Consider the following 16,632-nt stretch of genomic DNA (forward strand, 5'->3'; position numbering starts at 1 on the left):
AATGAAAAATTGGCCCAAGTTTGCAGAGCTGGAAAGTGGCAGAACTGATATTTGAGATATGAACACAGGCAATCAAACTTTAGGTCACCTGGATGTACTGCTTGTTAACTGTAATAATGTTTTTACAGAGATTTAGTACCAAGGTCTGGTGGTGCTGGGAACCCTGACAGCACTGAAAGGGGCCTTTGCAGTACTTGGGATTATACCCAAGGCCTCACATATATAAGGAATGCGCTCTTCTCTTTTGGACTATCTCCCTGATCCTATTTTCTTCTTTTTCAAGATACATGTATTAAGAAAATAAAATACTTTCACTCCTAGTAAGTGGAAAGTAAAAATTAATGGGACCCTTTAGGTCTATGTTTACAATGTTAGCTGGAAATTTGGTCTTTTTTTCATCTCTACTATCATAATCCTTTTCCAAACCACTAACATTGTTTTTAATTTGGTTGACAAATGAGTCTTCACACCAATATACCACTCATATCCAATCCCATGATTTTTTATGAGGCAACCAGAGTGATATTACAACATATATATGATTATGTCCCATCTTCACTTATATTCCTTTATAAAGCCTCCCAAAATGTCTAATATAGAGATCAAAATTCTTAGACAAACTCGTCTCTCCAAAGTTTTCTCACACCACTTCATCCTAGGACTCCCATCTCAGGTCAACCCAACCAGCAACCATCTTGATTGGGATTCAAAAGGGAGTTTTCTATTCCTAGAAAAGACAAGAATTTCTTTTAGGGCCCGGAGAGATAGCACAGCGGCTGCAAGCAGCTGATCCAGGACCAAAGGTGGTTGGTTCGAATCCCGGTGTCCCATATGGTCCCCCGTGCCTGCCAGGAGCTATTTCTGAGCAGACAGCCAGGAGTAACCCCTGAGCACTGCCGGGTGTGGCCCAAAAACCAAAAAAAAAAAAAAAAAAAGAATTTCTTTTAGGTATTTCTAGATGTGTGAGGGAGTCAGAGTGATTCTCAAACCCAGGACTTTCTATATGCAAGGCATAAACAATATATCACTGATCTGCATCCTTTTCATCCCTAAGTGTCTTTCCAACTGGTAGATTCTATCTTTTTGTTCAGAAGTTTCTACCTTTTCTTTCTCCTTCTCCCCTCATCACTATTCTCTATACCACTCTAGCCTATTATTCTTGCAACACAATGCCTATATCCTTCATAAAAATTATAACATAAATATAAAATTTTTAGAACTTTGTTTGCTTTATTCAACTCTATGCACTATTTTAGAGTCCAGAATGGTACCTGCTATATGTTGGGAATTGATGAACATATAACCAATCAATGAATAAGCAAAAAAGATGAACACTAACATTTAATTATTTTTACAAGTATAAAAATTGCATGGACTGGAGACTTTAAGTGATATTGCAAAAGGGCACTTGTGGCTTTCTTTATGTCACGGATTAGCCTTGAAATACCTTCTTGAATTTTCTGTGTATTTTCCATGTCCAAATGAATGTGAACAACTTTCATAAAGCAATATAACAATAGTGACCAACTTAAAAACATAGGCAGCTAACTCTGGGCTCTTTCTAGGCTTCCTACCCACATTTGGACCTGCCTGGATTAATCTGTATGGCTCTCCCAGGAACCACAGTCTGATGGATGACTACCAGGAATTGAATGAAGGCTTTGGAGAAGGCGTATCATTCCGTGGTCGAATCTTAGTAGAAATTGCTGTGGAAATTCTCTCTGGAGGAGCACAGGAATCTAAATTTTCTAAAGCTCTCAAGGACCTCAAATTACCTTCCAAATCTAAAGGCTCCAGTAAAGACAAGGCTGACAAATCTGGTGATGGCAAGGCGCAGCAAGCTTCAGACAAAAATAATTCTACAGAGGTGGAGGTGGAACCCTTTGATGTGCCCCCAGAAGTAAGTCTGAGAACCAAGAGTAGAGACAATGCCAGCTATAGGCTCCAACAGTGTCCACTTAAACAGCTTTCACTCACACCCCTTTCAAAATGTCTGTGGATCATTTGGAATTTCTGGCTAATTCTCTGCCTCTTCTTGCACTGCTACCTGCTCTTGATGCATTACTTTAGAATCACCCCAAAAATGAGCCCCAAAGCAAAAGAAAAATATAATTAATAAAGCTGGTGGGAATGAGTGTTGGTGGACTGAATTTTATCTGTAGTCTAATTTTACTCAGCTTATTAGTGTAGAAAATGCTTTGGATGTGAGGTGATATGGAAAGAGGGATGACATGCTGTAGGCAGAAGTTAAGAAACATGTTCCCTTCATCCCAAGTCTTTGAGAACTCAAAGTTTATCTTTCATTTATCTTCCATTCTTATGCTACATAAGTCATCTTTTCAGTTTGATTCTGCTAGATGAGAAAGAGACCTGAAGTTCCAGAATATGGAGGAACTGGACTATCTTCTCACCTGTCTAGCCTAGCACAGTACTTAAGTTAAGCAATAACTAAACATTCTCTTTTATTTACTTTTTTGCTAGCACAATTTTTATTGCATCTTTTTAAAAATATTTTTATTATGAGATCAAAGATGCAAAGAAAGAGGACAAGGTAAATAGAGGGAAGACAACCACCCATAAACAGAATTCTCAGAAGAAATCCCCTTGCTGACACCCCTATTTTGAATTTTCAGCCAAAGCACATTAAGAAAAATAAAACAAAACCTATTCACAATTACTTTGTCCCTCAAGTCCCTAGATTGTAGTACATTGTAACATTTCTTAGCACTACACAAAGCAATCTAAAGCCACAAAATTTATGTAACTCCTTTAACATTGAAGGCATAGTATTTTTTTTACAGTTTCATGCACATGCATATTAGTTTAAGTTAACCTCAAAAGTATAAGTGGTTTTTTTTTTTTAAGGATTAGAGTCAAAGGAGCACAGCCAAAATGGAGTTAGAGTGGCAGTTTTTGTTTGCATAGGCCCATCAAAATATGGGGGGCATGAAAAGGAAAAATCCTTGGCCTAAATACAAGGAGACCTTACCCCTGAAGTTTTCTGGCTTAGACCAACTCGAGGCTCCAGACACTCTAAGCCATCCAACCCAAGTCACTGTCTGCAGTGCCAACACACCTCCACTTTTCACACAGTTGCTGCTGTTGGTGTCAGGTTTCTGTAGTTAAAGATCCTGGAATCTGGGCCAGAGATAGCCTGGAGGTAAGGTGTCTGGGTATAGAGCCAGGAGGAGCCCCTGAGTGCTGCTGGGTGTGACCCAAAAACCAAAAAAAAAAAAAAGAAATCCTGAAATCTGTGCATATCCTACATCGAACATTCTCATTCTCTTTCTCAGTTGCTGTGTGTAGTAGATTTCAGAGCTGGGTTTGGATGATTCTGGCCCTGGGAGTGTGTGTCTCAATTCAATCAGAAATCATCTTATTGGGATTTGGAAAGGAGTTATCCATTCCGAGAATAGACAGGACAAGGATGGCATATGTAGTCTCTTAGCTTTAGAATATTCACTTACTTTTTTTTTTAATAAATTAAGGTTCACTGAGTTAATTAAAAAATGTAAATGAAGTGTGGGAAAGAGATTCGATCAGGGGGAAGATATCTTTTGGATAGGTTCTATTCGTGACGGAAGTTTACATGTATCAGTGTTTAACTCAACTCATCAACAGAATGAGGTATTAATAATCCCTATGAAATAGACATTTTCTGGGGGGGAAGTCCTATATATGTAGTAGGAAAACAATATATTTGTTGTTTTTGTTTGTTTGTTTGGTTAGTTTTGGTTTTTTGGGCCACAACCAGTGACACTCAGGGGTTACTTCTGGCTCTGTGCTCAGAAATTGCTCCTGACTTGGGGGTCCATTTGTGATGCCAGGGGATCGAACTGTGGTTGGTCCTAGGTCAGTTGTGTGCAAGGCAAATGCCCTTCCACTGTTCCACTGCTCCAGCCCCTGCATTTACTGTTTTAACAGACAATGAATGCATTTGTAAGTGTCACCATATGACTGTGTCTCCCATCCTGCTTTTGTGTCTCACTGAGTTTCTTATAGACCTCTTCAGTTTTTCTTTCTGAATTTACATATTGGATAAACATTCTGTAGAAAAGAAAAATAGGAATAAGGTCAGTGCAGAATATTACATGGACTTGTCTACTTTCAAAGTAGGTCATCTGACCAAGTAGCAAGCAGACTTGAAGACTGGAAATTGAAGAAGGGTTTTCTTGACTATGGAGCCTGCCATCCATGGAGCTGCATGATCAACATTACCCTCACGTCTCTGAGTAGCTTTTTTTTTTTTGTTTTTTTTTTTTTGGGGCCACACCTGGTAACGCTCAGGGGTTACTCCTGGCTATGTGCTCAGAAGTTGCTCCTGGCTTGGGGGACCATATGGGACACCGGGGGATCGAACCACGGTCCGTCCAAGGCTAGCGCAGGCAAGGCAGGCACCTTACCTTTAGCGCCACCGCCCGGCCCCTCTGAGTAGCTTTTAGCCTCCTCCCAGAAAGTAAATTGGACCCAGGAAGGTGAGATTAGTTGCTGCCTTACACCAGAGGCCAGAGTAGCAACAGGTAGGAAAGGTATGAGCCTTATGACTAAGATCCAGCACAGGGTCCCCACCCCATCTGACATTTCTATCAATAGGAACATTTTCTGCTTATGCCAAGAGCGCCTGGGACTTCTCTATGGAGGAAAGTGTCACTTTTCACCTAATGATGTGGAAAGCCTTTATAGTCAGAGGGACAGAGATCAGGAGTTTTGATTAAATGGTACGTTTAACCTCTGAGACCACTTGATTTCCTTAGGGAAGACTTCTTGTCTTTTCTGTGAAGTTTAATAGATACAACCCCAAACTCAGGAAGTATAGACTACGTGACCAGTGATTTTACTGTATCCATGTCCAGCCACATCTGGGCCCCTGACCCAAGCTACTGGCTGTGTTAATTGAAGCCATTTGCAAACAGTTGTGAATTAATTACCCAGGATATCTTTCCGTCTTCCATAAAGTAGGTTTCTTGAGCAGGTTGACCTAATTTTGGTTGACTTAAAGTTGCTCTGTGACCTTGGAATCTTTAGTTTATTCAAATTAAAAGTGGAAAGCTTCAGATGACATTTTTTTTCCTTTCAATGTTGCAACAGTTTACATTGTTTTGATTAATTTGTTGCCTCTGCTAGCAGCAACCAGAATAATAATCCACTTTAGATGCAGTTGATTGGCTGATATTCATGCAAGTGCCTAGCCCTACATCTCTTTTATGTGGATTTATGTTAATTTGAAGTAAAAAAACAAAACTTTTTATGTATTTACGAAAAGGACTGGATTCATCCTTAAGACCTTTAAAAACAAAAACCTTGCCAGTCCCCCCTTCCCCATTTCTTCTTTTTCTATCTTTTTCTTTTAAATTTATATTTATACCTTCTAGATAGGGGCTTCTGCCCTCTCTCTCTCTCTTTTTTTTTAACAGAACTATAGAACATGAATCATCTTGTTCTGCCTCATATTTCTGTCTTCCTACAACTTGAGAAAAAAAAAAGTAGATGGTATTAGGGGCAAAGCCGTCTCATGAGCATTGAATGGAAATAAAAAATGATCAGACCTAAATACCCAACTCAATATCAACAACAATAGAATCAAGAGACCCAAACTACAACAAGCTATGCACAAAAAGAACCATTACACTAGCAGTACAGGGGGCTAAGGGTGGATTGAGGTCTGAGATGCATGCTGGGAACCGTGGAGGAGGGAGGTCAACACTGATGATGGGAATTGCCTTAATTCACTCTCACTATGTACCTATCATAAATATAACTGTGAAAAACTTGTAATTCACATTGGTCACCATAAAAATTATAAAAATTATAAAAAAAAGAAGAGCAAATAGAATAGATGTGACTACCCTGCCCAATCCACCAAATTACGGTCTAAGGTAAAAATTTAATCCTGGGACACTGGCGTTCCGTTGTTTTCCTAATTTCTTTTTTTGTTTGTTTGTTTGTTTTTGGGCCACACCCAGCGATGCTCAGGTGTGACTCCTGGCTGTCTGCTCAGAAATAGCTCCTGGCAGGCACGGGGGACCATATGGGACACCGGGATTCGAACCAACCACCTTAGGTCCTGGATCGGCTGCTTGCAAGGCAAACACCGCTGTGCTATATCTTCGGGCCCCGTAATTTCTTAATGTCCAATCACCAAGAGGTGATTCCAAGCCTGCATTTTACAATATCATTTTAGAGGGATCTGCACACCAAGCTTATTTTTAAAACTAAGACATTTTGTCTTAAGATGAAAGCTCAGAAGGATTAGATCAGATCGTTCTAGATAAATGGCTGAATTTATATTTGCAATTTCCTGGTTCCTGCTGCCTGATTAGTGAGGAAATAATGTTCCATTTCAGGCTGACACTGAATCACATGCCTTTAAATTGCCTTTTTGGACTAAGTTGGTATCACTAATTCAGCTTCCTGATGGTTAAAAGAATTCAAACCTGTCAAATGATGTCTTTTTCCTTTCTACAGATTGTACCTGAAAAATATGAGGAATTTTTGCTCTTCGGAACATTTTTTGATGCTAATATGATTGACAGGAAAATTGGGGATAAACCTATTAGTTTTGAAGTTTCTGTTGGTAAGTGCAATCTAAGTACAAAGTCTGAAACAACATGGATGGCATGGCTGCCATACCCACTTCCTAAAATAATTAGCGTTTAAATTACAGTGACACGCTGATGGTGGAAGGGTGCCTCTCAGAAAGAAATTAGTAATTCCCTATCCTCTCTAGTGTCAATGTATAAGTAAAAGATTTAGCTTCATATTTTTGAAAAACATTAAAATAGAGATTTCTTACCACCTCATTTTTTAATATTAATATCTTTATTTAAGCACCTGATTACAAATATAATTGTAGTTGGGTTTCAGTCATGTAAAGAACACCCCCCTTCACCGGTGCAACATTGCCACCACCAATGTCCCAAATCTCCCTCCTCCCCAATACGCTCCTCCTGTACTCAAGATAGGCTTTCTACTTCCCTCATTCATTCACATTGTTAGGACAGTTCTTAGTGTAGTTATTTCTCTAACTGCACTCACCACTCTTTGTGGTGAGCCTCATGTCATGAGCTGAACCTTCCAGCCCTCCTCTCTTTGCCTCTGTGGATTATTGCAAAAATGTCTTTTATTTTTCTTAAAACCCATAGATGAGTAAGACTATTCTGCGTCTCTCTCTCTCTCCCTCTGACGTCTTTCACTCGGCATAATAGATTCCATGTCCATCCATGTACAGGAAAATTTCATGACTTCATCTCTCCTGACAGCTGCATAATATTCCATTGTATATATGTACCACAGTTTCTTTAGCCATTCCTCTGTCGAGGGACATCTTGGTTGTTTACAGAGTCTGGCTATTGTAAATAGTGCAACAATGAATATAGGTGTGAGGAAGGGATTTTTGTATTGTACTTTTGTGCTCCTAGGGTATATCCCTAAGAGCTTACCACCTCATTTTCAGGGAAAAAAAAACATCATACCTACCCATTCAATCTCCTTCTCTTAGGAAATGATAAATAAGAAAGTGCTCTCTCACCATTGCACTGGAGGCTACGATCCCCCTCCCCCCGTAAATCCAGCATTTTCCCTATCTTGAGGTAGCCTTGCCCACTTTGTGAAAGATTCAGAATAATAATTGGGATCCAGGCAAATGCGGTTGCTAAAACTGATTCCATTATCCATTCTAGACTCACTTCAAGTCTCTGGCTCCCAGTTGCTTTTCTTTAAGTGGGGATAATGGCAACTTGCAGAACTTACAAGAAAACTTACAAGGTTTTCTCCTGTAAAGACATGCCAAGTGCTGTGCATATAGTAGGTGCTATAATTATAACTGTCAGCAATCTCCTGGGGCTGTTATACAGCAGAGAAACCATTCCTAGAAAGAACATTACATAAGAAAGTCTTTCTTCACAATGAAGTTCTCTTTCTCTCTGCAGACCAGAAGAAAATGTAGTTAGGATTGAGTTCATTTATAATTTTAGTAGTATGACAAATGTTAATATCAAAAGCTGGTAAGAGAGTTCAGGGAACAGGGACACATGCTTACATGGATGTAACTTTGATTCCTAGTTCCATGTGACCCCTTGCAGGTATAGCCCTCATGCCTTCCCCACCCCCCCAAAAAAACCCTCCCAAAATTCATAAAAACACCATTGGATCAGAGGAGTGCCACATTGATAGGTTGATAACTGACTGGCCCAATTGACTAACTACTATTGGGGGTAGCTTTCCTGTCCACAACTCAGTAGCTTCATTTCCCCCCCCCCAAAGGAAATAAAACATAAAACAAATACAGAGATGGCTCCTTGTCATTAGCAATAGTGTTTCCTTGGTTTCACCATTGCTCATCCCACCCTTTTTATTTTTTCTTTAATTTGGAGATCACACCTGGTGGTGCTTGGGGCTTACTCTTGGCTCTATGGCTAAACTTACTCCTGGCAGGGCTCAGTGGACCATATGAAGTGCTAGGGATTGAATCCAGATTGGCTGCATATGCATCACACTATCCTACTTACTCTTTGGATCTTTGTCTGACATTTTATACAGAGATATTATTTCCCTTCCTGAGAAGACAAGGAAATGTATCTCTGATCCAAGTTGTCTGATTCTGCTTATTGTTACCTGCCCCCCACCCCAGGTAATTTTGGAAACTTGATTGATGGAGGCTCTCATCACGGGAGTAAGAAGAAATCAGATGAACCCACAGAAGAAGAAATCCTTCCACTACTGCATGAAAAGGAAGGGGATGCAGCCCACAGCAGTATTCCTATGGTCTCCACCACACACCCAGAGAAGCCACAGATTACAGATGGAAATAGGTAGGAAACACAGCAGGGAAAGCAGGGCTTCTGCTAAGGGAAGTTCCACTTCCACTAAATGGGGGGATCTTTTATTTTCTTTCCTGTCACCAGAACATTATGCTTAAAAGCACTATTTTGAGAGCAAAGATGCAATCAGTGCCAACACAGTAAGAGTCACTTCATTGACTCCTTAGTCACTCACTAAATGACACATCCAGGTTATTCATTTAATGGCAGAGAAATGACAGTAGTTACTATTTTTATATATTAAGGCCCTTTTATTTTATTTTTTATTTTATAACTTTGGAGCCTAGCAATATTGGATGGTCAGAATTTAAAATTTCAACCCAGACCATATGTGCCACTGTATAAACTCAATTTGGTGGGCTTATTGAATACATCATTTCTTATTTTATTTTTGCCACAGCCAAACTGAAGAACTCTAAGAAATTGTCAGTGGCCAGAAAACACTATTTTAAAAAACATTAGAGGCTTTTATAGGAATCCTCAGTGACCTTCAATCCATGTAAATATTCAGCATGCCAAGAAAAAAAAAGCTTAAGGGCCCGGAGTGATAGCACAGCAGCGGTGTTTGCCTTGCAAGCAGCCGATCCAGGACCTAAGGTGGTTGGTTCAAATCTCGGTGTCCCATATGGTCCCCCGTGCCTGCCAGGAGCTATTTCTGAGCAGACAGCCAGGAGTAACCCCTGAGCACTGCCGGGTGTGGCCCAAAATCCAAAAACCAAAAAAAAAAAAAAAAAAGAAAGAAAGAAAGAAAGAAAGAAAGAAAGAAAGAAAGAAAGAAAGAAAGAAAGAAAGAAAGAAAGAGCTTAAGGGTCTGGAGCAATAATAGCACAGTGGTAGGGTGTTTTCCTTGCATGCAGCTGACCTAGAACAGACCTCGGTTCCCATTATGATCCCACAAAGCTAGGGGTGATTCCTGAGTGCATTGCCAGGCATAACCCCGGAGCATCACCGGGTATGGCCTGAAAAACAAAAACAAACAAAAAAAAAAGGGCTTAAGCAAAACTAGAATATTGGGAACAAAGAACTAGAGCAAGATAAAAGGGGCTTAATGGTTTGTCTTCACACATATTCTAGAGATTTTAAACCCAGTTTCTCCTGAAAATACCATTCTAGCATCTATTTTTTTTTTCTTCTGCCTTTATTTTGTTAGTGTTCCTTTATACAAAAGGACCATAACTTCCTAATTCCACAATTTCTTCTCTAACCATTGTCAAAAATTTAGGATATCCAAGAATGAATTTTATAATTGAATTTATAGCTCTGTTATCCCCTTTCACCAAGTATTGACATCATCCTGCCCCTTGTTGGATGAGAATTGACAATGGATAAGAATGTCCGAGACATAATATGGAAAGGATATGGGAGGAAATTAAAGTTCTTAAATATCCTTGGGTATGCCTCATATTACTTCTGGCAAACTGGGTTGAGGACATCAAAATAAGTCCTGTTTTTTTTTTTATCCTTAGTCATAATCAAGGCTATAATGTCCATATGGTACAAGTCAGGATAGCAGCAGTTGAGTGAGAATTCTTTATATAATATGCCCCTAAATACATCTATCTCTACACAAATGCAAGTGTTCATAAAAATACATAGTTTATGGAGCTGGAGCAGTGACGCAAGGGGTAAGGTGCCCGCCTTGTCTTGCTAGCATAGGACAGACCACGGTTCAATCCTCTCGGCATCCTATATGGTCCCCCAAACCAGAAGCGATTTCTGAGTGCATAGCCAGGACAAACCCCTGAGTGTCACCGGGTGTGGCCCAAAAACCAACCAAACAAAAAAAAACATATAATTTATGTACTTTCATTAAAAACACTGCATTTGCAGTTTTACAAAGCAGGTATATTCACATACATTTATGTATTGCGGCCATAACTCAGGAATAAGATCAGAGTACAAGGTATCCAATGTCAGGCCATCATATTTTTAGGATTCCAGGCTTACCCTTGACCAGAGTCATAAGACTGGTTATGGGTAAGGGTAGCCATTCAAAATTTCAGTTTCCTCTTTCTGCTTTAAATGTGGAACCCTCCAATTTTCACCTTCCTTCCTCACTGCAACTTGCCTGACAGGTTACAGTATCCCAGTTCATGTAGATCTCCTAAGACTAGGAGAACCCTGGGCATCAAAGTAACAAAGGCCTTACACTCCTTAAAAATAAAATAATCATAATCAAAGAAACATTGGAACAAAGTATAATATTGGGTAAAAATATAGTTTAGCTGAAGAATTTGAAATTTTTTTAGATTGATTTAATATTAAAATAGAAACTTATCATAAAGTAATTATAATATAGTTGATTGATTTTTTAATCTCTAGAAGGTTTCATAAATATATATATTCCTGGATTATTTTGAAAGTATTCATGATCGTAATCATTTTAGTACAAAATTTAAAAAGATAGAAAAACCTTATCTCTAAGGTTTCTAGTTCAGTTTCTAATCTTATTTTATTTTATTCTTTGTTCTTCTGATTTTATAACAACCTCAGTTTCTGCCAAGAGTTTATGTGCCATCTCTTATGAATAAACACCTGCTGGTTTGTCTTCTACAGGTCAGACCATATTACACCTGTGCTAGCTTTATGGTCTCAGGGAGAAATTTGGACTGAAGCCCTAAGAAGAATTCTGCATTTTTTTTTCAGAGACTGACATTCACTTTAGCTTATTGGAAGGGAAAGTAAGCTTTCTCTCCCTTTCTCTGTTTATACACATTTATGACTTCAAACATTGTGTTCATTTATCAGGGCCACCTCTCCCATCATGCCCATTGAAAGAAATGTGCACATTTCTCTCCAAACGGTCCCAGGTGCTAATGGAAAAATGACCAGGACTTAAGGACAATTTAGTCAAGAAAATAGCTGTGATTAAGCAAGGAACTTCAGCTTCTGGGGGACTTTTCAAGCATTGTTTGAAAGGGTCTGGTGCCCCACCTGAAGGCAATCAGACAACCAGACCAGAGGTTGAATATAAGAATTCTAGGATACAAGGCTGCTTGAGCTCTGTGATGTTGGGGATCACATAGAACCCCCCCCAGACAGAGTGGTGTTTGAGGATCTCCAGCAATGCACCCAGTGATGCTCCAGGGGTTGTGTGTGTGCTGGGGAATGAACCTGAATTGAGATAACTCCTATACTATTTATCTAGCCTCAGAATTACAACTTTTTTGCCCTAATTTTCCCACTTTAGCTGCTTTCAGATCCATCTCTTTCAGAAATCTACTAATATTTTTCTTTTATGTTTTCAAATCCAACCCATCTGTTATCTTTTATCACCATTTACATATATTCAACTGCTACCTTCAAACATTTCCTTTGGCTCCATATGTCCCTTTCTTGTTTTTTTATTTTTTATTTTTGGGGCCACACCTATTAGATGCTCAGGGGTTACTCCTGGCTAAGGGCCCAGAAATTGCCCCTGGCTTGGGGGGACCATATGGGATGCTGGGGGATTGAACTGCGGTCCTTCCTTGGCTAGCACTTGCAAGGCAGACACCTTACCTCTAGTGCCACCTCACCGGCCCCCCATATGTCCCTTTCTAAGGTAGTTTGATATCTTCCTTTTTTGCTGAATTATTAGCAACAATTTCTGGCAATAATAAATATATGTACAATAAATGATAAATATGTGAATAAAAATAAATGAATCGCTTGATGAAGGTTGAATGATAGGTGATGAGTGGATTAATAGATGAAAGAAAAGTGAATGGATAAATTGCTAGATGATTGATGACTATGAATAGGCAGATAGATGAATGGATGGATGAGTGGAAGGTTAATGAATAAATGAATAAATATATGGAGAATGAATGAATGGAGGACAAATGAAGAATTGATGAAAGATTAATAAATGGATGGGTAAACAGATTAATAGAAGGCAAGCAGTGAGTGTCTCAATTTATTATTTTATTTTCTTATAAGCACCATGATTTATAATACCAATAATGGTAGGGTTTTATTCAAAAATATTTGAGCACAACACGCTGATGAGAGTATTTTTTCCTCCACAATTGTTCCAGTTTCTCCCCCCAACCTTGTCTTATTCTCCCAGAACCCCTGGGTTCTGATAAGTCACTTATTAAAAATAATTTCTCATATGTTTCTTTATATCTGCCATATGAAGGAGACCATCCTGTATTCATTCCTCTCCTTTTGACTAAATTCACTCCACAGGATACTTTCTAGATCCATATACATAATAAGTTGCATGATTTTTTTCCCTTTAGCTGAGTAGTATTCAATTGTGTTTATGTAGTAGCATAGCTTCTTTCTCCAGTCATCTATTATTGGACACTTGGTTGTTTCCAGATTTAATTATTGTGAATAGTCCTATAATGAAAAAAGGAGTGCAAATACCTTTTCAGAATAGAATTTTTGTGCCCATGGAATATATGTTAAAAAGTGTAATTTCGGGCTTAGAGAGATAGCACAGCGGTATTTGCCTTGCAAGCAGCCGATCCAGGATCAAAGATGGTTGGTTCGAATCCCGGTGTCCCATATGGTCCCCCGTGTCTGCCAGGAGCTATTTCTGAGCAGACAGCCAGGAGTAACCCCAGAGCACAGCTGGGTGTGACCCAAAAACCAAAAAAAAAAGTGTAATTTCTGGGTTATTCGAAAGTTCAACTTCTAGTTTTTTGAAATGTGTCCATACTGTTTTCCAAAAAAACGGTTGAATTGATTGACAATTCCACCAGCAGTGAGTTTCCATCAGCAGCACTTTGCCTCATATCCATGCCAGCATTTGTAATTTAAAACTATTTTTTACTTAAGGAACTGTTATTTATAGTTATTTATGGTTATTTATATTATATATTAATTTATATTATATATTAAATATATATAGATGTATTTTATAAATATTAAATGTTATATTTACTATTATAGCATTTTTATATATTATATGTAAAATTCTACCAGTGTTTTACATATCTTTGATGTTAGGCCTTGTAAGATGAGTGGTGGGCAGCTATTTTCTCCAAGTCATCGGGATGCCTTTTTATTTTAGTTATCATTTATTTTGTTGTGTAGAAGCTTATTAGTTTAATGTAGTCCCATTTATTTATCTTCATTTCTGTTTGTTTAGACAATAGCATTGAATCATTGGAGAAGAATCTACCTTTAATATAGTGAAGTTTTCTATTATGTTTTTCTCAATATAATTTATGGAATTTTGTGCATTGTATTAGGAATGGGTCTGAGTACTTTTTTCCCCCCAGTAAAGAGACTTTCCTTGCTCCAACTCATACTTTTTGCCCATTTGTCAAAGTTTAACTGTGTATATAACCTGAGGACTTATCTCTGGAGTCTCAATTCTATTACATTGACTATGGCTATGTGGTACTTATTTCAGTACCACACAGTTTTGATTACATTATAGCATAGTTTGAAGTTGAAGGAATAGAAGACCCCCTGTCTTTTTTTCCTAGGATTGTATTGACTATTCTGGGATTTTATTACTCTATATAATTTCAATGACGTTTGATTTATGTATTTAAAAATTCCATGGGTAATTTTATGAGTACTGCATTGAATCTGCATAATGCTTTGGATAAGATTATCATTTTGACATTATTAATCATTCTAATTCATGAACAGGGATGAGTCTCTATTTCATAATGTCATCTTTTATTTCTTTTTGCAGTAGTTTCTATTTTTCTTTCTAGAAGTATGTATATAAGCATATAACTTGAGAATATAAAGTATATAACTTCTTTTTTTGTTTGTTTGTTTTTGTTTTTGGGCCACACCTGTTTGATGCTCAGGGGTTACTCCTGGCTAAGAGCTCAGAAATTGCCCCTGGCTTCGGGGAACCATATGGGATGCCGGGGGATCAAACCGAGGTCCATCCTTGGCTAGCGCTTGCAAGGCAGACACCTTACCTCTAGCGCCACCTCGCAGGCCCCAAGAATATAAAGTACATAACTTCTTACATATAGTGCCCACTGACAATTATTTCTAAACTTTTTCCTGGGTCTAGTAATACCTCTCCACCATAGCACTTAATGGTTTATTTGATTTCTTTTTATAGATTCCCAATTAGGAGACAGGTAATAGTATGTTGGTTTTGCCATGACCTCTCCTGGCCCACATAGAACAAATAGAACATGAACCTGTGAGTAAAATAGCCTAAAAATACTACCTATTAACCTCTAAACCTAATTTTTTCCTTAGGAATTACAACTATTTGCCATTTGAAGCCAAGAAACCCTGTGTCTACTTCATTAGTTCTTGGGGAGATCAGATATTTAGGCTCTACTGGTCCAACATGTTGGAGAAAATGGCAGACCTTCTGGTAGGTAACTCTAAGAGCTGGCAGATTTAAACATGGGGAAGTTGGAGGCAAAGGGATTATTTTTCTTTTATTTATCCAGTAGAGGTTAACTTCTTTACTGTTAAAAATAAAAAATAAACAGCAAAAACAATATGTTCCTGAAAACTGTAAGATTACTTAGTTCATTTAATTGTTTTGTTTTGTTTGGTTTGGTTTGGTTTTTGGGCTACACCCGGCAGTGCTCAGGGGTTACTCCTGGTTGTCTGCTCAGAAATAGCTCCTGGCAGGCATGGGGGACCATATGGGACACCGGGATTCAAACCAACCACCTTTGGTCCTGGATTGGCTGCTTGCAAGGCAAACGCCGCTGTGCTATATCTCCGGGCCCCATTTAGTTTTTATTATTTTTATAGGTGCCTCACTAAGAGGCCAGGGACCCAGCGCCACTTTTATCAGTGCTCAGGGAGCAAGGGACACTTTAAAGATATTTTCTTTATAAGGTAACAGTAATTGCCACATACTTGATGATACTCTGGGGCACCAGGTGGTGCCAGGGATGGAACTCAAGGCTCACTCCATGCAGTGCATAGGCTCTACTACCTAGCCACATTCCCACTCTGTCCCCAGGTAGGATTTTGATCTCAGTCTGAGTACAATAAATAGAAGCCTCAGAGATTATAGGACACATGTCTCTACTCCATGAATGAAGAAAGTGAGAATGCATTTTCCAGGATTTCTGGACTTTAAATCAGTCTATCTTGATTCAAACCTGATATACTTATTACTATTATAGAATCCATTGTTAGACTGTTTCCTTGATTCCCAAAGGCAGGGATTGACAACTCTTTCATATATTAGCTTAAGCCATATATTAGCCATATATTAGACAGTGTTGTCTCCTTGTAGAGTAAAGGGCATATCCCCAGGTAAGTGATAGAAAATGCAGTCTTTGTGAATTCCAGCAAAGTATGGTGACATGCATATGCCTTTTGGATGATGCTTTTCTCCAAGGCACTGAATAGAATAATAAAATTTAAGTTTCAGCAAAAATGTGTAAACAATAAGTATTCAAACTAATAGGTATTGCCATATACAATATACTTCGTTTCTTACCCAGTCAAACCCCTGAGATATAAAAATTATAGTCTCTGTTTCATGCATTACTGAATATGAGTATAAATATACATTACCTATATACCATACCTTGTAGTAGTTCTACAAGGCGCTATATCTGTGTTCAAGAGTGACTTTTGATTGTGTTTAAATAGGGCTGGGGACCTAAAGTAGGGTTGATCACATCCAAGTGCCATACTATCTCTCTATACTATTTCTCCAACTGTTAATATAATTCTATTTATCTATAGCAAAATTATTTGAATTTTGCTTTAAAATTTTTTGACTATTATAATTAACTTTCTTTAATTAAGTTCTCCCACAGAGTAGAAACTGAATAAATGTTACCTAGTGAATAAAAGGAGGTACGATGAGATTAAACAGCACAGGAGAAGACTTGAATCTGCACCAGTTCTAATTAAGAAAGGG

General features: G+C 38.4%; 1 protein-coding gene across 1 annotated transcript in view; it reads left to right on the forward strand.

Annotated features, from left to right (window-relative positions):
• Positions 1-16,632, forward strand: part of FER1L6 (fer-1 like family member 6) — a 135,514-nt gene that overhangs the window by 19,285 nt on the left and 99,597 nt on the right. The window contains exons 10-13 of the mRNA XM_049765618.1: positions 1,566-1,900; positions 6,466-6,574; positions 8,630-8,810; positions 14,991-15,111. Coding sequence (XP_049621575.1) covers positions 1,566-1,900; positions 6,466-6,574; positions 8,630-8,810; positions 14,991-15,111 — 746 coding nt within the window. The remainder of the gene's footprint in view (positions 1-1,565; positions 1,901-6,465; positions 6,575-8,629; positions 8,811-14,990; positions 15,112-16,632) is intronic.

This window comes from Suncus etruscus, chromosome 19, assembly GCF_024139225.1.
Source record: "Suncus etruscus isolate mSunEtr1 chromosome 19, mSunEtr1.pri.cur, whole genome shotgun sequence".
Lineage (NCBI taxonomy): Eukaryota > Metazoa > Chordata > Mammalia > Eulipotyphla > Soricidae > Suncus > Suncus etruscus.